Source organism: Acanthochromis polyacanthus, chromosome 14 (assembly GCF_021347895.1).
Source record: "Acanthochromis polyacanthus isolate Apoly-LR-REF ecotype Palm Island chromosome 14, KAUST_Apoly_ChrSc, whole genome shotgun sequence".
NCBI classification, from domain to species: domain Eukaryota; kingdom Metazoa; phylum Chordata; class Actinopteri; family Pomacentridae; genus Acanthochromis; species Acanthochromis polyacanthus.
The window spans coordinates 23716900-23737501 of record NC_067126.1 but is presented as its reverse complement, the minus strand read 5'-3'; the positions used below and the strand labels follow the sequence as shown (position 1 = coordinate 23737501).

General features: G+C 40.3%; 1 protein-coding gene across 1 annotated transcript in view; it reads right to left on the bottom strand.

Moving 5' to 3' along the window:
* The window catches only part of fn1a (fibronectin 1a), a 32185-nt gene extending 28236 nt beyond the window's left edge, over positions 1-3949 (bottom strand). Inside the window, exons 1-7 of the mRNA XM_051959203.1 lie at positions 3609-3949; positions 2724-2849; positions 2504-2638; positions 2079-2210; positions 1727-1864; positions 822-980; positions 61-258 (exon numbers count right to left, since the gene is read on the bottom strand). Of these exons, the coding sequence (XP_051815163.1) occupies positions 61-258; positions 822-980; positions 1727-1864; positions 2079-2210; positions 2504-2638; positions 2724-2849; positions 3609-3738 (1018 nt within the window). The 5' untranslated portion in view covers positions 3739-3949. The remainder of the gene's footprint in view (positions 1-60; positions 259-821; positions 981-1726; positions 1865-2078; positions 2211-2503; positions 2639-2723; positions 2850-3608) is intronic.
* Between the last annotated feature and the right edge of the window lie 16653 nt (positions 3950-20602).

Sequence of the window (20602 nt, the reverse complement as noted above, 5' to 3'; positions counted from 1 at the left end):
GTTTATTGGTCTTTACCCATAATTACTTTCCCAGGGAGGCTCTAAACGGATATATCTCACCCCACTGGTCACAGCTAACTCCATTGCCCAGGCAGGTACAGAGCATCTTCTTGGCTCCCTGGGTTTTGATCCAGCGTTGGCCGATGAAGTACGACAGTCCTGTATCTGTACGACAGGGTCCCTCCTGGGTGACCTCAGGCACGGCGGCAGGCTGGTAGACCGCAGGCTGGATGTTGGTGATCACACGAGAGCCAGTACCTAAAATGTAACATATGACTCCAATCAGATATGCTGCAATGCTATCAAAAAGCTACCTAACATTCTCCTAAACAAAAAAAAGGCCACAGAAAAGCTGCCTAAGTTAGATAAAGCAGAAGAACAGACATGTATGATATGCATGCCCGAAAGTCCTAAAACCACTGACCACTGAGTGATACTGTATCACACAATGAGATAATAAAAAAGGCACTATCCATGTGCTTTTTTACTGTCCTTAAGTCACAACGAGCATATGTTTCCATCTCACACCCTGTAATCACTTCAAACCACTTCAAGCACATTTTTCCACACCAGCTTTCCCATATTTATTTCTCCCTCTACAATCCCCTCGCTCCCATTGTGTCATTTCTGTCTCTCTTTTGTCATGAGGTCATGATCACGAGTTACAAGGCACATCTTTCTCACTTCATCACTTGGACGCTTAGCACTTCTTATCTCTCCCTCCTCGCAACATCTGTCTCTGGTATACATTCTTCTCTCCACACTGAGGGTGAGAGAGGAGGGGGAGAAAAAAAAGAGACGGGGGTATTATCAGTTCTCACCCAGGCCAGTGGTGTGAAGTGAGGCATGTCGTTCACACTTCCACTCCCCTCTGCCGTTGCCTGTGCACAGACACTGAAGCAGGTGGCCTCGGGCGTCAGTCTTGGTCCAGGTATCTCCAATACGGTAGGAGGACAGAGTATCCTGGTCATTGCAGCGATCTAGAAGAAAAAGAAATCGAGAAGAATTACTGTTAAATAGATGAACACTTTGGGAAAAAACTCTACTCTTAAATTCAGAATGCATTTGTAGACGTCTGCTGTGATTCTGTAGGGACAGATTCCTCCTGACCTCCAGCTGTTTCTTTGTGTTTGCGCCTCGTAACTTTGCTGACAACGTGGAACACATGAATGAATTTATTGACGTATGACCTCCTTTTAAAAGCTTCCAAGGCCACCCTGACTGTCTTGCATAGAACAACAAACTAATGGAGGATAACATTCATGATTATCTGTTGCATCAGTCAGTGTAATTAAGGATGCAAGTAATGATTTAAACTGCCAACACAGCTGGTAAACATTTCCTCCTCAGCCTGTTAAATACCTCCAACAAATCACACATTGCCATTAGTCCTGTCAATAAGACTAAAGAGTATAGCACTCACTGAGGATTAATCCTGATGTGTGTTAGACACATGTGACTTAAAACAGAAGAGTTTAAGCAGTAATGAACTCATTTATCTGGTTTGTGAGACTCTCATTGGTGCAGTTTTTCCCTATCAATTGCCAGAAATATTGAATATAAAGGAATGAAAGCAAGGTGACAAGGGGATTTCTAAAAGTTGGACTTAATTCTTAACTGTCAAACAAATGAAGAACAGTGGCACAGGCAAGACAAATGAAACAAAAACAAAAGAAATATTGGAGAAGGCAATTTTATACCAAGAACCAAATAAAGGATTTCTTACTTCTGGAGGTGCAGGTGATGCGCCCACTTCCCTCTCCCAAACAGGTGCAGTCCACAACCATCCATCCCTGATACGGCTTCTCCCACGTCTCCCCGACAACGTAGGATGTCCCCGCAGAATTGTCATAGCAACGCTCAGCTGCAGAATACAGACCCATGAACTACTTAACGAACTGAAAACAGCCGTCTTCTTTTCATATCCTAAAGTCATGTTTTCCACCGATTGTAAAACATGCAGATGAGTAACTCATAACTAGAATCCAACGTCACAAATTTTCTAGCGCACTGTCAAGCAACTGAACCAATTTTTCCACCAGGTAATGCCGTCATCAGTGGGTGTCTGAATGACTCACCCACAGGTTTGCAGGTCCACTCTCCCTTGCCGTTACCCAGACAGACACACTCCAACATGTAGCCTCCTGTCTCATGGGGTCTCCTCCAGGTGTCACCAATCTTATATGAAGCTCCACCCTCGTGGCAGCGATCTGAGACGGAAAAAAAAATGAAGATGATGTTAGAGAAAACATTATTTGCATGTGAGTGTTAACAAGGTAAGAAAGCAAAGGAAATGAAACTACTCAGACATTTCTCCCATTACCTAACCACTGAGCTAACTACACACAGCTGTGTGGCACCAGTTGTTAATCAGTGGTGGAGAATAAGGAGATTACCCAGTTTACTGCCATCAGTCTGGCAGACCAGGATGTAAACAGAGAGACATGAGCTCCAATGTGTGCTTTGAGGCTAGAAAGGACTTTCTTGTAAAGCAGTCACTTACTGGCAATAGTGCAGCTGATCTTTCCCTTCCCTGATCCAATACAGGTACAGTCCCAGATCATGCTGTCCTTGGGTCTCTCATAGGTGTCTCCCACAGCGTAGTACTGCTGGTTGATTTTATCATAGCACCTTTCCTCTGTTAAAGGGAAAAAAATAATGGAAAAAAGTGTGTGTTTTACGTGTGGAGAAGTTGTGATGCAAATGAGGTGCAACAAACTCACCTTCAGGTTTGCTTTTACACTTGATTCCAGCTACTCCATGGCAAGTACAAATCAGAGTGCTGCCCAAAAACGGCCGCTCCCACTGGTCATTAACGCCGTAGAAGTGACCGTTCTCTATACAGCCATCTGAAAAAAGAGCAGGACATGAGAGGGGAAAAAACACACAGCTGATGGAAATTGGTATAGAGTCAGGAACAGCAGCAGGTTTTTTCGCATTGGAAAGACAAATACAGCCCATGGAAAATGGTCTAGCCCTAAACCACAGCTACACAACACATAGACTAGTAGATTAGTGGATAAACAACAAAAGCCTTTTTAGATCTAAACAAGCAAACCCTAAATTGGGAATAAACATCCTATTGAAGGACACGACTTCACCCATGTCTGTGAAATTGACTCTGGATGTGTTAACTTGACTTCAAAGGGCCCTTATGCTGAGTGATAAATCATTGCCATAGAGTGGAGAATAATAGCTTTGCACTTTTTTTCCTCTCCCCCAGCAGGCACTTCTTTGTTCACATCTCATGACTTCACATGCCATGAACATCTCTCCCTCTCTTTTACTTTCTCTCCTTTTTTTCCCCAAACCCTCAAACAGATCTTAAGAGTTATTTCTCTCTGTGAACTCTGGGATCCTTTGAGTGGATGAAGCTGAAAAGGACAGGAAAGTTGCTGGTGGGCGAGCTAAGGACCCAAAGATTTGAAACTGAAGGCTTAAATGCAGTTTTTGGCAAATATTATGCACAAGGCTGCAGTTGTGTCAAAAGTAGTCTTTCCTCTCAACAGGTAAAAATGACAAACACATGAGTGTCACTAATGTCACCTAAACTCTGCACTAGCAAAAATATTACAGTGAGTATAACAACTTGAGAAGAAGCAGCTTACCTTGAGAGACTGAGGAGACGTGATGCTGCTGCGCCTGCCGCCGATTCCTGTGCGCCTCTTTGGGCATGCAGTTCACAGCGCTCCCGATACACAGAGCAACCAGCACCCTGGCTATGGTGCTGCCGGACATACTGGTCACAGCGAGACAGTTGGTTCCTGCAGAACGTGGTTACAGGTGCTCCCCGTGCAAGTTTTTTTTAAATAATATGTATAACTGAACAGGGGAGACGTTGGTTCCAGTGCGACCCTGTGTTTTTACGCAGCGCTCCGACCTCCTCCTTCCGTCCGCCTCTCTGCAGTCTGCGGCCCCAGAGTGCAGGTTACCACACTGTGCTGCTGGGAGTGATTTATCTGGGCATGGCGTAGTTTCAGGCGGAGGGAGGTCCAACAATAAGACCGACAACCCACGCAGCGTGTAAGAGAAGCACTCAAACTTTTCCGAAACAAAGATCATGCTTTCTGTTTTTTCATCGCCATACAACCTGAAACACTGAAGTGAACCAACTTTTACAATATCTTTACCCCAGCGACTCCAATAAATGTTTGAGGTTTAGGATCATGGCAGGAAAACCCTCACTCCTCTGTTTCCAGATTTCAGATTTCACTTTACTCTCCTGCTTGCCAGTTCACTCCATGTGAAAAAAATGCGTAAAAATGATTGATGGAATTAAGAAAGTGAGGCCTGTCACGCCTATTTTTGCTCAAATACAACTAAAGAATGACCATCAAAAATCTGCACGTCCAAGTGCTATTTGATGTGGTTGTCAAGTGTTGTTTTATCCCCAGTAAATGTTTATTTAAAGCAACTTGGCTGCATGACATTGATGCAATGCAGCGTATTGGGCTATAGGTTTAACACAGCCAGAGTAGTGATCTGCAGGAATTAGGTCACATGGCGTCAGTGTCTGGAAAGTCTCCAGTAGCCTAAAGTTTCAATGTCTGGAAAGTGTTTATATGTCCAGGCGTTTTATTGAAATGATTCTTCTGTAGGAGCCAACTTCTGTAATGTGCAGCTGAAGAGGTCAATGTTTTCTCCTTTCTTCTCCAGCTCACCAACTGTCTTTCCTCTTCAGGTGGAGGAATTAGTTGACTTTGTGCATGCTGCATTTAACTTGGCTCATTTTAAACTTTTTTTTTTCTCGTTTCAAGTCACATAGAACAGTGCACAGTGTTTGATCCAGCATTGTCTTATTTCCCTTGGGGACTGCAAATGCGCTTTGTTTTACATAGTAGGGAAAGCCAGGGGTTTATTGAAGTGTATCTTTCGAGGAGTCCTTTCAAGGTAATACAACATTTGTGTTTTGAAGACAAACTTCATTCATTGAAAATGCTCAAATCTTGCAACTAATTGGATTCCACCAAAGTTAAAGGTTGAAAAGAGCAGGAAGAGACAGTTTCCTACAGTGACGACACCATTAAACAGAAGTTGACTTTCTCAACGACCTGTCCATGGTGTCCCCTGCCTTCTCCTGAGTCAGCTTGGATAGGCTCCAGCACCCCCCGCGACTCTAGTGAGGATAAAGCTTCGAATAGAGAATGGATGGATGGATGACTTTCTCAACTGTAGATGGTTGACTTTCCTATGCATATGCATTCGATTTTCTTTCTTTAATCCTCTATGGCATGACTTTTTATTGTAGGAGGAAAAATAATAGTTCACCTTAGTTTTGGGGAGCTTGGGGTCCCAGATAGTGTATCAGTCATAAAATGTGTCCCCCGCCAGATTTTGATTTGTTGCCTCAGGGCAACAAGATGCTATGAGGGGACTGTAGGTTTTCTCTATTATATAATTGGTGGAATGAGGAACAAACAAGCAATAAATACATTAAACAAGTTTTATTTCAATGACAACAATTTCAACAAGTTTCATTTCAACAGACATCAGCCACAAATGGTTTGTCAATTAGTGGGTTAGAGATTAGCTGCAGTGTATGTTTGTGTTCCTGTGGGGTGCTGATTGAATCAGTGTTTCTGTATTATTCTGAATGGAACCTCAAGAAGCATTCGTTGATGGATGTGAAACCTAAGAGTCTTAGGACCAGACTACATGGATTGGCATTGACCCTTGGTATGTAGTTCACATTCTAAACCAGTTGACTTCATGATCCAACCCTGCCAGAAATGAAAAACAGCTCCCTGGTGTCATTATTTCTTCTGTAATGTCATGAGCTCAACAGTTACAGCAGTAAAACTGATTAATCGTCAGTCAGCTGGTAAATTAAGCCAATCAAGTGCTGGTTAAATGTGACTTAAGGCTCTCTAACCACCATGTTATTTGTGTCCGGAAATCTTTGGAGTATTGGCACATTTTTGAGGTGTCAGAAAGATTTTACGTTGGTATCATTTGGCTCTATACTGTGACATATGCCAGATTTTATTGAGCTTTTGCTCCACATCCGGAAACATTGCTTAGTTACAGGGGAACTTATGACACACCAAAGCCTTGTATCCCATCTGTTACATTTTGTCTCGTGCATGGGAAAACCGTTGACTGCCATAGATAACAGAGTGTGTGTGGTACTTTCTTTTCAATCAGAGACACAGAAGTAAGGAGAAGACCCAACATCTCTATTCCTGTTAGTGTGAAGGCCTGAGTATTTTTTAAAGAATGAACATGCAGGTTAACCTCACTGTGACGCAGGCATTCATTCATTGTTTCTGAAGAACTAAGGAACGACCACTTCTGAGAAGAGAAACTCCACATGTGTTTTCAGTTATAGACCTACAGCGTAAATACTGTCTGCATATACGACTAATCTTTGTGTGATAGCAAACCACTCATTGGGTTGGTTCTTTCTTTCTTTCTTTCTTTCTTTCTTTCTTTCTTTCTTTCTTTCTTTCATGTCCCTTAAATCCTCCAAATTCACCCATCATATACACTACCATTCAACAGTTTGGGGTCACTCAGGCAATTTCATGTTTTTCATGAAAACTCACACTTTAATTCATGTGCTACCATAATTGACCAAAGGTTTTCTCATCCTCAGTTAGCCTTTCAACACCCTTAGCTGACACAATGTAGCATTAGAACACAGGAGTGATGGTTGTTGGAAATGTTCCTCTGTACCCGATATTCCATTAAAAATCAGCCGTTTCCAGCTAGAATAGTCACTTACCAAATTAGCAATATCTAGACCATATTTCTGATTCATTTAATGTTGTCTTCATGAAAAAAATGTTGGGTTTTTTTTCAAAAAATAAGGACATTTCTAAATGAACCCAGACTTTTGTGTGTATGGGCATGTTTGTTGGATGTCGATGCCACACAATGGTATAAAGGTCCAGAGATCATCTTATATACTGCCAACAGTGACTTTACACCCTCAGTGCATTTCCAATCATCCATCGTGGCACTGAAAATGGTATGTTTTAATGGTGAACTTGAACTTACAGCTTGTGACAACAGAAAATTGAAAAAGTTTGTACAGCAGAGGAACAAACAACTTGAGGCCTTGTAGCTGAGGAGAGGAAAACATACATCATTGCATTGTGCTGTAATAATGACTTGTCATATCAGTCTTAAGTAGTTAGATAGTTATGTTATCCACTGAACTGAGGCTAACCATAAGATTTAATACTTCCACTGTGGGGTGGTTTCTTTTAGTGCCTTAAGTTTGTCGGAAACATTGTAATGTAACCTTTTCCAAAATACACCACCTCATCTAATTTAAACAGCAATTCACTGTGTAGACCACCTCATTTGAGTGACCCAGACTAAATTCATTTAACTGGTTACCGTCTGTAAACTGCTACAGCAGTGCTGTGATGAATGATGGTGAAGCTGGAAATTCAAGTTGAAAGCCATTATCTAATTATTGTGCAATCTAGCTGCCAGATGTGGCTTTGCATATAAATATACAAACATCCTTTGGGTTGAATTGCATGGTTTAAAGCGGTAATTGGCTATTAGAAGCAAATCACACGGGATGATCGAGAATGAAATTGCGGCAAAGATTTCCATGATGCAACTTGGGTGCATTGTTCACAGTGACAATAACAACCCGAGATATACAGAAACTCTGTCACAGACACAAAAAGAGATTTTCTTGTCAAGTGCGTAAAAGTGTCTGCAACACATAAACATAAACTTCTCGAGTTGGATTTAGCAGAAAGTAAAAGAAATAACAGGGAAACTGAAGTGAAAGGGCAGAGAGAGTGCAATAACAAAATCAAGAAAAGAAAGTTGTGAAGCTGAAAACAAAATAAAAGCTAAATAAAATGTGGAAATCCCGGTGGCAGGTTTCAGATCAAATTCACAGCTGCAGGAGTTATGAATAATTCTAGGAGTGGGAGACTAGTGAGTGAAAAGTGTGGGGAAATAACGAAAGTGAATGGAGAGTTGAGAAATTTGGGCAGAGCAAGTGAAGTTTTACGCTGACGTGTGGAAATCATACTGTAACTTAGCGATTGCATTACACAACACATCTACAATGATCACTCTGAGAAAGAGGACAAGTGTGAGGAAAGAGGTCACAGCTGCAAAGTCTCTGTACAGCTGCTGCACTTCTTCATCCAGATTTTTCTTTTTCCTTCTGCAAAATCTCCGCTATGGCCCTCTGAAAATGTCTAAATGGCGTCTGGTCTTACAGCCTATCATTCATTCTTGAAGTACCCTGTCCTTGCCTCCAATAACTGGTCATTCCTCACATATTACTGCCAGAGTCTCTGCTGGCCTGCTCCTCAGAACTAGTCTTGAAGGCTTCTCCAAATACAGTTTAGATTCTTGTGCTCTCGCCCAGTTGTTTCTAATGTATTCCAACAGTTCTCCATCTGCTCAACTGGAAAACAATCATGCGGTGAGTAACGGGTCTTAAGGAGATAATTGTTCACAATAAAAAGACTCCATCAACTAATGAGAGGGCCGTGATTCCTCCTGAGAGGGGCATGAATACATCAAATAGTTGTTACGGTATTGCAGAACTACAAATCTTAATGCCATGGTGGTGTTAAAGGAAAAGCTAAGAGATCACAAAAGTTATTAGACTTTATCCTCTGGGAAGAATGAATGTCTGTGCAGATTTTTGTGCTAATCTCTCCAACAGTTGGAGAATTAATGCATCAAAGTTGCAACGGGAATTGCTCTTTTTGGAGGTCTTAACACGTTATTCATCATCTGCCTTTTAAACTGCCATTTGGTAGAAGGAGAACAGAGAATGAAGGAGTAGGAGGAGACATGGGATAAAGCTTCAGCTCCGCTTGTAGTGAGGATGAGGTCTTAGTCATGGATTCATGATAGTTGTGTCTTTGGGTGTGATTTGCTTTGTGATATGCTAGATTTATCTGCACATCTTGCTATCCCACCAGTCTGCACCATATGAACTCTGTACCATAAGGTTTTTCTGCATTTTTTAAAAAAGAAACACAATTAGAAGAAAATATATTTCTAATCTCTTTTAAAATCTCCTCTTTCTCCTCCCCCCTGCCTTCTTCTCTTTTTCTTCCTTCTCCAGCCTTCCCTCTCCTCCAGGGAGACGAGGTCACAGTCTGAAGAAAGATGGAGTGATTAGGAGCTCAGACTCAACACTTCTCTGAGCTGGGTATCTTCAGGTTGCACCGTTTGTAGCTGTTCATATCAGGTTTGAAATACAGAATAAATCTTTGTGCAGTTAGGTCTGTCCTTTAATCTTTCATCATTTCAGTAGCCAGTTAAAGGCATTAGAGGAGATTTAATTTACTACGACTTTGAACGTAGCATGCGCATGCGCATGCGCACATACAACCTCTCCCTCACCCCCCTCTAACCTCCCCCCTCTTAACATTTACAAAGAAACGCCCCCCTCCAGAACCTTGCTTAGCACTCGTGAAGTTGTCTTTTACGGCTGGGTCCCCCTGGATCTTTATCTGCCATTATTTAAAAAAAGATGAGCAAAACAAGTCGCCAGCTAACTACGAAGCTATACCAAAGCAACACATACAGAAAACATGTAAGTCCAAGGCGTACGTAATCTACGTAACTAGGCCTGAGCCGGAAGATTTTTGATTGACAGGAAAGGGAGCAAAGCAAACGCCTCGGTCCGAGCGCATTGATTGGCTGATGTTTTTCAGGTCCTTCCATGTCCACAGTTATTTTTTTTAATTTCTTATTCTTTTAGAGACCATACATACAAGTCCACTAAAGGTCAGTATATTCATTTTATGTGAATCAGACAAATTAAACAAAAAAAAATCCTCCATAATGCCTTTAAGTAGCTTCTGTATGATTTGCCTCGTAGTTGTTCAAGTGTGTACACTATGTATCAGTCCTCCTAGAGATATTTTGTACTTAGATGCAAACAAGGTTAGAAGTTGCTCAATAAAAAGTTTTTTTTGTAGGTGCCACCCCCCTGGAGACTCTGCCCCCGCTGTGTGACCTCACATGGAAGCATTGGAGACGTGCCGGAAAACTGCATGACAGCCAAAAGAGCGTGGGAGCAACATGGCCTTGACCACCTCCACAGCATTGCTCCAGTACACCACAGATATGAATGATTCAGATCCCTGACCATTAGTACGAGTAGGCAGGAAACTTCCAGATGTGTCATGTACACCTCATGACCACTTCCACTGTTATTGTCATGGGAATAAGCACCATACTTTTGTTTTTAACCAAGTGGAAGGTGTGACACCGGGGGATTTGAATGTTACTTCAACAAATAACAAAACTGTCTGTGCTAGAGCTGGCCAAAATTGAAACAAAAACCATTTCTAATGATGTTTTTATAAGTTGGACACAAATCCCATCTGGTTTTCAGAAAGAAGCTCTCTGAGGTCAGACACGACAGAAGCTTTCACCTTTCCAGCTGAAATGTTACCAAACTAACTGGTAATCATATAAATGGATCATCCAATCTTTATGCTACCTAGCAAATCGAAGCCTTTTTTATTCTGATTAGCCACACTGATCAGTGGCTTTCTTAGAGCTATACACAGCTGTTCAGTCCAATCCTTTGAGTTCCTTTGGCATTGTGCATGTGGAAATGCTCTTACTTTCACTATCAAACATAGCAGTGAGTTCTACTGTTGATTTCCTTCGATCATCTAAGGGTTTGGTCTGACCACATTTGTTCCTCGAAGATGATGGTTCACCACTATCCTTCAGGTTTTAATAATGTTTTGGACAGTTCTTAACCTGATTTTAGTAGTTTCAGCAATCTCTTTAGTTGTTGTTTTTTTCTTGATGCAAGTCAATAATTTGACCCTTCTGAAACATATTAGCATCCTTTCCATGACCACAGGATATGTCTTCCGACACGCTTGTTTAAGAAATGAGAAGCTACTTACTGCATCAGCTAGGGTTAAATAAGTTGTTGTCTGCTAAAACATTATTCCTCACTGCAGTAATTATCCAATGGAAGGCTCTTACCTATTTGTGCTGTTAAATCCAAGTGGTGGACAGGCAGTGTAATAGCAGGTAACAGTCGTCTGGGTGCTTGTAAATGTTTTGCTTTTTGGATCGTGGCTTCCCTTCGACTTTTGGCCAGACTCACTACTGGAGTTTAATTGATAGTTAAAATTATAGGTGGAAGTTGACAGTTATGGTGTTGTTAGTGTTAAATACTTTCATTGTCAGCATATTGTGTCTTAATTCTACTACTGGCGAGATGCATAATACATGAAGAGTTTAATTCATTCACTGCAAAAATGATTCACAGAAAACACACTGGCAACCTCCTGGCATCAAGAAAAGGAGCTCCTTTGTTTGTTGCCTGAACAGCATGAACATGAAAATGTCAAAAAGAAAACAGTGTGCGCAATCGCTTAGCAAGAATGTGACCAATGATGGGAAATACAGCAGCGGATGGATAGTCAGTTGCTGTGTGAGCAACCAGTGCAGTTTCATCTCATGAACTGCACATGGACATCTGCACGGACCATTGCTGTCATGTGGAAACCATGATCTAGCAGGTGGAGCAAGCCACAGCCTAGTCAACAAGCAAGATCTTAAGGACATCAGGAAAGACATCGTGTAAGAGGCTGACAATAGCTAGCCAGCAGAATTATTTATGATATAATCATGTCTTCAACATCAAGGAGACACAGATGTTGTGGTTGCTACTGTAAAAGTTGTGGGTCTTTCTAAAAGCCCATAAGTTTAGAAGTGAATGGTGATATACATTAAACGTTTGAGTCTGTGGTGGTCCCACATTTACTTTTGATTGTTTTGCAACAGCAAAGAACATTATTTCCCAAACTGCTGCTTTACGCAACATATGGCTTCATTATCACGTGTGCTGAGAAGTAGGATTGCTATGAGGACAGTCATCACTAGTTTGACTACATTACTCTGCAGCATGGCAGTGAATGTCCGACAGAATTGTAAAAATCTGATAAAATTCTGAAAAATAGCCATGTTGCTGTAGCTTAACTTGTTAGAATTCTCTGATGAGAGCATGAATAAAATGAAGCTTCATATAATGTTACATAGAGCAACTGGCTTCACACAATGCACTTTCCAAGTAGCTTGCTCAGTATTTATTATTACACAAAAATCTTGCTCATTCAGTATCCCCTTGAATACAGAGGTTAAATTTGCTCACAAGGTCACTAGAATGTCATTTTTGCTTGTCAGGATTGAAAATTAAAAATATTTTTTCAGAAAATAGAACGTTCTTATGTAATATTTATCTGTTTCTAAAATATATCTTTGAGTGCTTTTTATAATGACCCTAACAAATCATTAGAGACACGTCTGGGCACATCTGTTTTTTGTAAAATCCTGAATGAAATGACTTTTTAAAGATTTAAGCATCAAAATCACCCAGTTGGTCCTGATGTACTGTATCTGTTAACTTCAAAGAATAATACACAGATGTAAGCTGTACTTAATTGAAAAAGCTTATTCATAGACTAAGCAGTTGCGCTCTGAAAGCAAACAGTCACTAAGTGCAAACTCTGAGTGTTTGATTATTCAGTGGACTTATTGAGGACTAAACAAACTGAGGAGGCACAGTGGGTTCAGTTTGCTTATTCAGGGTTTTTCAGTGTTTCCTGTTTCATCTGTTCTCTGTTCTACTGTAGCTTTAGACAATCTCTCTTTCTCCTCCTTTCCCAACATCCCATTTTTTTCATTTGTTCCTGATCTCTCTCTCTCTCTCTGTCTTCCTTCGACCCATCTCTCCATTTTCCCCAGGACCCCCGCCCAACAAACAAACAGACAGATGATGTCATCACTGAAGCATTTGGTTTATCTCCTGGTGACAGACCATAATGCAACGGGCTGTCGACCCCCGCAGGGAGCCCAAGCTGGATGGGAGGAAGTTGGAGGAGTCACAAGGGGTTACAGTGGTCTGTGTGTGTGTGTGTTAAAGCCTGCAGACCTCACAGACAGATGTGAATTGTGCTCTGTTCTAACAGCACTTGTAAGTCACCCATTTCACACATTTAGGACTGTCATATACTACATTTTTGAATGAACCAAACTCAAAACCTTACATAATATTGCTATCCAGTCCGTATATAGTTATAATCTGGCAATTCATACATTGAATTTATTTGTTTTTGAGTTTCTTTCAATGAATGTGGTTGATAATGGCAGTGGTTTGTATGTCGGACATTTATTCATCCTTGTAAAACTTTATCTGTTCCTAAACTGAATTTATTATTAAGCCCTGCTCTGATTTCTTGACTGCACCAATGTAAAACATGCACGGTTTATACAGGAGTGTAAAAGTTTCATTAAATGTAAAAAAAAAAAGGATCAGTTGTGACAAAATACCTTGACGGGAAATCAAGTAAACCAGAGAGAAACTATTTTGCAAGTTCAGATTAGACCACATTTGTCACATCTCATTAGACCTGCGTCATATGAGCACACAGCTCACAAGCAGCTGTTTCTCAGTCATTCATATGCTGTGGTCAGAGGAATGACACATACCATCCACCCATCCATTCTGTATACACCACTTTATCCTCACTAGGGTCGCAGGGGGTGCTGGAGTCTATCCCACTCGGGCAAAGGCAGGGGACACCCTGGACAGGTCGCCAGTCTGTCGCAGGGCTACATATATAGACAATCACTCTCACATTCACACCTACAGACAATTTACAGTGATCAATTAACCTCAGCATATTTTTGGACTGTGGGAGGAAGCCGGAGTACCCAGAGAAAACCCACACATGCACAGGGAGAACATGCAAACTCCATGCAGAAAGATCCCAGGACCGGCATACAGAGATAAATAAAGTGGGTTTAGCCTGTTAACTTTTTGGCAGAATCATTACCATGTATTGGTGGTTGAATGGACAAAGCGGTCTCTGGACAGCTTAACAAAGATGCATGAGCCCAGACAATGACCCATCTGACCCTGCTGTCCCCTGTCTGACCTGGAAATATTTAACATCTTCATTTACATATGTGCGTGCACAAGCGTCTGAACAATGCCTTCGTGACATTTTCCTTCTATAAAATGAGGAACTGATGTAAATATTTAATTCCAGGACCAAAACAGTAATTCTCATATAGGAAATACAAATCACCTCCATAATTTTACGCTTATAGGGATACAAAAGCGACTATTATAAGACTGTGGTGTGTAAATTTAAATAGATCTCACAGATGTAAAAGGTACTGACTGTTTCCCCATGACTCTAGGAAGATATACTTATTATGTTAGATACCAAGGGAGATTCAGATTTAGGTTGCCATAGTTACTCCATAACACTGGTGAGGAATTCCAGAGTCATAACTTGAGTGCAGAACAGGAAGCTAGACGACGAAAGTGGGGGCAGTGAATCAGACCAAATGGAAGAAGTAGGAGGGGAGAGAAAAAGTGTAAGAGAAAGCAAAGAAATATCAATGAAGTACCTCCAGCAGCACAATGGCCAAATGTTTTTGTTTGAATCATTATAGCACTGTTGAAAAACAGTTACTAAGCACAGCAAATATGGAAATTTGGGAGATCTGGGAAATGATGACTTCCCTCAAATGTCTGAGTCATACGCAGTCATGTTCTAATTAGAGGTATAGAACTACAGATGGAAATGTTTGGGAAGACCTGCATGTGTGTTTGTGTGCAGGATGTGGAAGGAAGGGAACCTATCTGAATGTGTGCTTTAATGCTCCAGAGAGACTTAAGTATCATGACTACAATATATATTCAATGTGGGGCCAAAGACTGAGGAACATCTTGCTCTCTCATGTCACATTTTTCCATCCCTCGGCCACAAAGGCAAACAGCAATTAGTTAAAATTGAAGGATTATTAAAGTAATTGAACAGGCATGAAGCAACGTTCCATAAGCCCTGGTGTCAACACATGTTAACACATCTGGTGACTCTGCTTGAAGCTTGAATTTACACAGATTTGACATTTGCATAGATTACTGTAGAAGATTTTTAGTAGCAATTTTAAGGGCCTTGTCATACATTGATAGTTGAACCAAGGTTCATGTTTTTGTGATATAGTTTTGGTCTTACATTGCAATTATTACAGGCACTAAAGAAGGCCTATATGTTAAACCAAAACCATTTTTACATGTTGGTATAATTTGACTGACTCCACAGAAAATGTGCAGTGTGCGTAACCACCAGCTGACGACTACAAGGAATTCTTGTAAGTGTATCAGTATTAAATATAAAAATGGTGGTGTTAGGCTACCACTGAAGGAGAAAATATTAAAAATTAAAATGAGTGAATTAATACATACTGATAAGTTTTCCTAATATTTGCACTAAAAGAATATTATCTCAATGCAATAACTAACTATCTCAAGTAAGTGTACAATATGCCTTGCTAAATACTGTTTTATAAAAATGGACATACTATTTAAGCAGAATATCAGACTAATTTACATTCAGTTACAAAACTAAACGAAGCCTCCATGTCAGTTTCTGATCTGTTTCTCTCCTTACCTTATTGTCTCTCTGTCTTACCTACAAAGATGGGGATTGATCTGCCATGTGGATTTTGGAGAAAACCATTTATATTCTGAAGGGAAGTCTCTTGAAATTGATATTCACAACTGCTATTTTTATATACTCCACAATTTGTCTGAAGTCATTTAAAACAGCACGTGATCATATTAAGTGCAGAAACAATATGTCGATGCCTAAAATAGCTAATTGACAAAGATAAAAATGTGTGCATATTTTGGACAATATATTTACTGTCCAAAAAAAGACAGAAAAATGGATGTCATGAGCTTGAGTGTCTCTTCTGACGACAGTGAAGAGTGAATGTCCTGAAACTGAGCCCTGGCTTGTCCTTTTCATTGGTTTTTCAATGCTGACATTTCTGTATCTTCATGTGGCGTTGTTCTAGCATCCTCTCAAATCTTTAGTCGTCATTTTCGATAATACATAGAAAGTGTCGGGATCTTGTTACAACATTGTTGAACCATGTTTTAGTTGAAAGTTGGTCTTTTGCTCTACCTGTGTGGTATCATGGCTCTTTCTTGCAGTTCTGACCAGAGACTGTATATAAAGATGGACGTAACATCTGGCTCCAAAATTGAAGCCCACCTGGAAGTGTCAAAAACTTGCCATAGCACGCCGTCCGCTAGGGTTGGTTCCAAAAAGCTTTTTCTCCATAGACCCCAATTCATTTTTGGAAAAATAAAATTTGATAGACTGATTTTCTACAGCTCAGGATTTTTGTCCAGTTAGTTTTCATGGTCAATATGAGAGATCATAAAATAAATCAATACTGAATTTTAAATAAATCGTTAAAGTTGGCGGAGCCAGGGGTCGTGGCTATACTTGATTGACAGTCCCATTGACTGGTCCTGCCCCGAGTTGCTCTCCGGTCCAGCCTGTCCCGGTCCAGCTTTTTACATCACTGGCTCCAAAAAATCCAAAATGGCAACCAGGAAGTAGCAAAATCCGGGGCTGTGTCCGAAATCGCATACTAACATACTACTCATACTACTCATACTAAATGTGACGTCAAAATAAGTATGTAGTGCGTTCACATTAGATAGTATGAAAAGATTGAGTACGCGAGAAATACCCGGATGTATACTATATCTGGAAAAATTTTAAGTATGCACGGTGACCACACTAGTCATACTCAACCGCCCCATAATGCTTTGCGAGCTATCCACCGAAATGCAAGCCTCCGCGGGATATGTGGCCGGATCGCGGCGATTTTTATTTTATTTTATGTGGTTAAGTAGTCATCCTAATCACCCCACAGATTTGAGAAATAGGCGTTTTCTGACCAACGTTTTAAATTTGTCAGACGCCTCACAACGTGCTACTGAATGCTAGCAGCTAGTTGCAGCAGCTCGCTTTGCATACAGAACAAGTAGCAGCTACCTCGAGTAGCCTGCAGCTACAACTGAAACAATTCGCATTATCTGGCTAATAACTGCATGAGGAGTGCCGGCTTGAAATTGCCACATTAATTATGCGACTGTTTGTTCGCCTAAAATCGACCTGAAGCCGGCATTCAGCCGAGATATTTGATAGCCGTACTTCCGGTTTTTGTCGTCGGAGGTTTGAAATGCATTATGGGAAACGGAGTAGTATACTACAGTGTGAACGGTCAGCATTCTAATCAAACTTATAGTATGTAGTATACAGTATATACTCATTGAGAATGTAGTATGTAGTACGTTAGTATGCGATTTCGGACACAGCCCGGGCTTCATTTTCTCAGCGTTGAAACCAACGGGTGACATCACGGTTAGTTTACGCCTGGTTCTGACAGTAACTTGTACATTCTTTCAAATAATCTACAAGTCTGAACTGTGTAAAAAATGTCAGGTTGAGACCACCTCCTTTCGCTGTACCAACGTTCGGCTGGTCCTGGCTGTGGTCTATGGAAGGTTTTATATCTGTAATTTTGGTTAGGATCAATCTGCAAATTCCCAAAGTCCAGACCAAATGAGAAAGGCCCCTAAAACAACACAAAATATTTTCTTTTTGTGGATGTATGGATTATAAATCCAAGCTCCATATGGTCCTGATATTTTTCTGTCGAAGACATTTCCCACGATAGCATTCTGTAGATGATCCTGATGTGTGAGAAAAACAGTTTCTAAAGAGAGATATTTGGATGTTTCAGGGTTTTTTTTCTTTTCAGAGATTTATTTTATTTGTGTGGCAACAGAAATCTCAGAGAGAGCTGCCTTTACACTGTTTTCATGGAAAATACCACTAGAGGTAAGTGAGAAAATCGAGAGAATACTATATTTTGCGGATGAGTCAATCCTTTAATCACATTGAGGAGACGGGCCTGAGTTTACTTAGTGCCCCATAGTTTGGTATTGGTTCAGTTCCTTGTGTCATACATGAGGTTTTTGCGTGAATAGAGCATAAAGCGAAACTGCAGCTCTGTTTTCTTTCCTCCTATTTCTGAATTTGAGTGTTACATCATAACCTGCATGAGTCAGTTCGGTCTGAGTGGAAACCAGTGAATGGAAACAGACTGGGAAATGCACATGGACACACACGCTGATGCTCCATGCAGCCACTGCAGTAGTATTGGAAAGACATCAGATGTTTTGACAGGGGCACCAGAGAGCGAGTGAAGGATGAGGGAGACAGGTGTTGTGTTTTCATGCTGACGTAACGTTGGGAGTGTTTGGGTTTCAGTGAATTTACTCTAAGATGAATGTGATCGAATGTGAGTGTGGCTGTGAAACTGTTAAATATTCAGTTACCTTAGTAGACATCTGGGTATGCCATAAACAGTAAGGAACTCTTTGGTGAGAATGAGAAAGGGAAAGAATGAAAAGACAACAGTGGAGAAACAGGAGAGAGAAAAATAATGGAAGTAAAGGGTAGGGATGGAAATTTTGAGTAATTATCTAACAAAGATTTTTGCATATGAATCTAGACAGGCTCCTTCCTCATCATGTTTGAACAGGATTTAGTAGGTTAAACTCCAGTACAGTACAATCTCAGCTAAGGAAGGGGATTTAACTTAACAAGTGGATATGCATGTGCATCTATGTATAGTAAATAGAAGAGATCAAGGGAAGGTTCCTTTCATCTCTTTAGAGGGGCCACATTGGTAGGAGAGACTCCGTTCCTTTGCTACCTGTCCACTGAACCAGGACAGATAAATCAGGTCAGGTCTTTTGATGCTGTGCAGCGACCTGCCCCCAAATATCTACTCTGATTTCAGAACAGAAGAGCAACTGTTCCACTCAAGGCATGCAGCCCACTTTCCTGAAGGTCTTTATTAATCCATTTGATAATCTATGGTGTGGAGAGACAGGAAAATGAGAACAGACAAATGCCACACTATGGAGTACTCAGTTGTACAGCTAAGTAGGAAGAAGTGTGTTTGAGCTAGCTTCTCTCTTAGGGTCAAAGGTAAAACTATGAAAAAAAATAAAGGGAAGGAAAGCCTAAAGAAGAAGAGATTGAAGAAGCGTGGGGAGCAGCTTGCTAAAAAGCTCAAATACAAACAATTAATACAAGAATGAAACTTTTGCAACACAAATGGCTGATGAAAACGTACATTACACCAGAAAAACTCAACAAATGGTACCCAGAGACTCCAGACACGTGTGAAATGTTTGACTGAGAAAGGCACGCTAATTCATTGTGTATGGGAATGTCCTAAATTCATAACTTTTTGGAAAACGGTTGTGCGCACTTTGAGTGAAATTACAAATGTAGAAGTACCTTGTATTGCAAAGCTTTGTATTTTGGGGATATATCCTGATAACTTTTCTGTTAGTACTAAACATAAGACACTAATCAATTTTGGCTTCCTGCAGGCCAGAAGGATGATTGCTTTATCTTGGAAAGAGACTGAAATATCCTCTGTACAGTCCTGGCTGAGAGAGATGGCATAATGTGTTTCAATGGAAAAGTTAACCTACATAATTAGGGGTAAAGAATAAGAAGAAGATGTGTGGACACCTCCAGTGGACTTTCTCAAGAAATGATGAAACATTTTTGGAAGGATATTGAGTGTGACCATTGATTTAATTTTATTATTTTTTCTTTCTTTTTTTTGTCTTTTATACTGTTTAAGTTCAGGTCATTGTTTAAACTGTGTCCTTCTTTTTGTCTGTTTTTTTTTTTGTCTTATTCTTGTTTTGAAAATTAATAAAACATATTGTTGAACAAAAAAAAAAGGAAGGAAAGCAAAGTCTTCCACCAGGCTCCAGTGTGTGATCCATACTGTGATAACATCCAGAAAGTGGTGCAGGAACATTTTTCGAGTGCTAGTCAGTCTCAATAAAGACTCAGAGTCGTGTTGTTTTGTCTGAGAAAGCTTGTGTTCCACTCATTCCAAGCTGTTTTTCACTGACCTTAAAGTGTTTTTTCTGGTGTTTACTAACCATATTAGGAAAATATATGCAGATAAATTAACATCTACTACAGTTCCCATGAAAATTTCCCATCATGGTCGTGGGGGTACTTTCTTTGATGTCAGCTTTCCAATCTCAGTGCTGTGATCTCTTCTGTCTAAAACCCTTCTACCACATGATGTACTGTTTAGTAAAAAGAAAAAGAAAAGATTAAGAACCCAGAGTTTCTGGTTTCACTTTGGCTCTCTTAGCTCTTCAAATTTTTGGTTGTCTGTACTTCGCCATTTACTTCTCACTGGCATTTTGTTCTTGGATTTATACATTATTTCAAAAATTAAAGGATCATTAGAGAGGGTAAAAAGATTTTAAAACTTTAGATTTTGCTTTGATTTAACTTCATCTTAACAGTGGATGTTAAGTAAAAGCTTATTGTGCAGCACAACCAGAAAACTGCTAAGGCTCCCTCCATGCTGAGAAGTTCTGTGAAGTTTTTTAGCTCGCTATTGATCGACGGTTTAAGTTCTTGTGTCAAATTTAACCAAAATTTAATTTAATTCTAAATAATACTAACAATAAGAAGAAAATTAAATAAATGAAATGAACAGAAATAACCAAATTGCCACAGTTTGTTATCAGTGTTTTTCCACCCTATGGTCATTGATTTAATCCCTTGATCTAATCCCTTCTTCTAGAATGTGCAGAACTATGAAGTCATTCCTCTTAGTTCATTCATCCATCATGATTCCAGCTAAAGCTCACTAGCTCATCCACAACTAAGCTCAGACACTGTCAAACTACTCTATG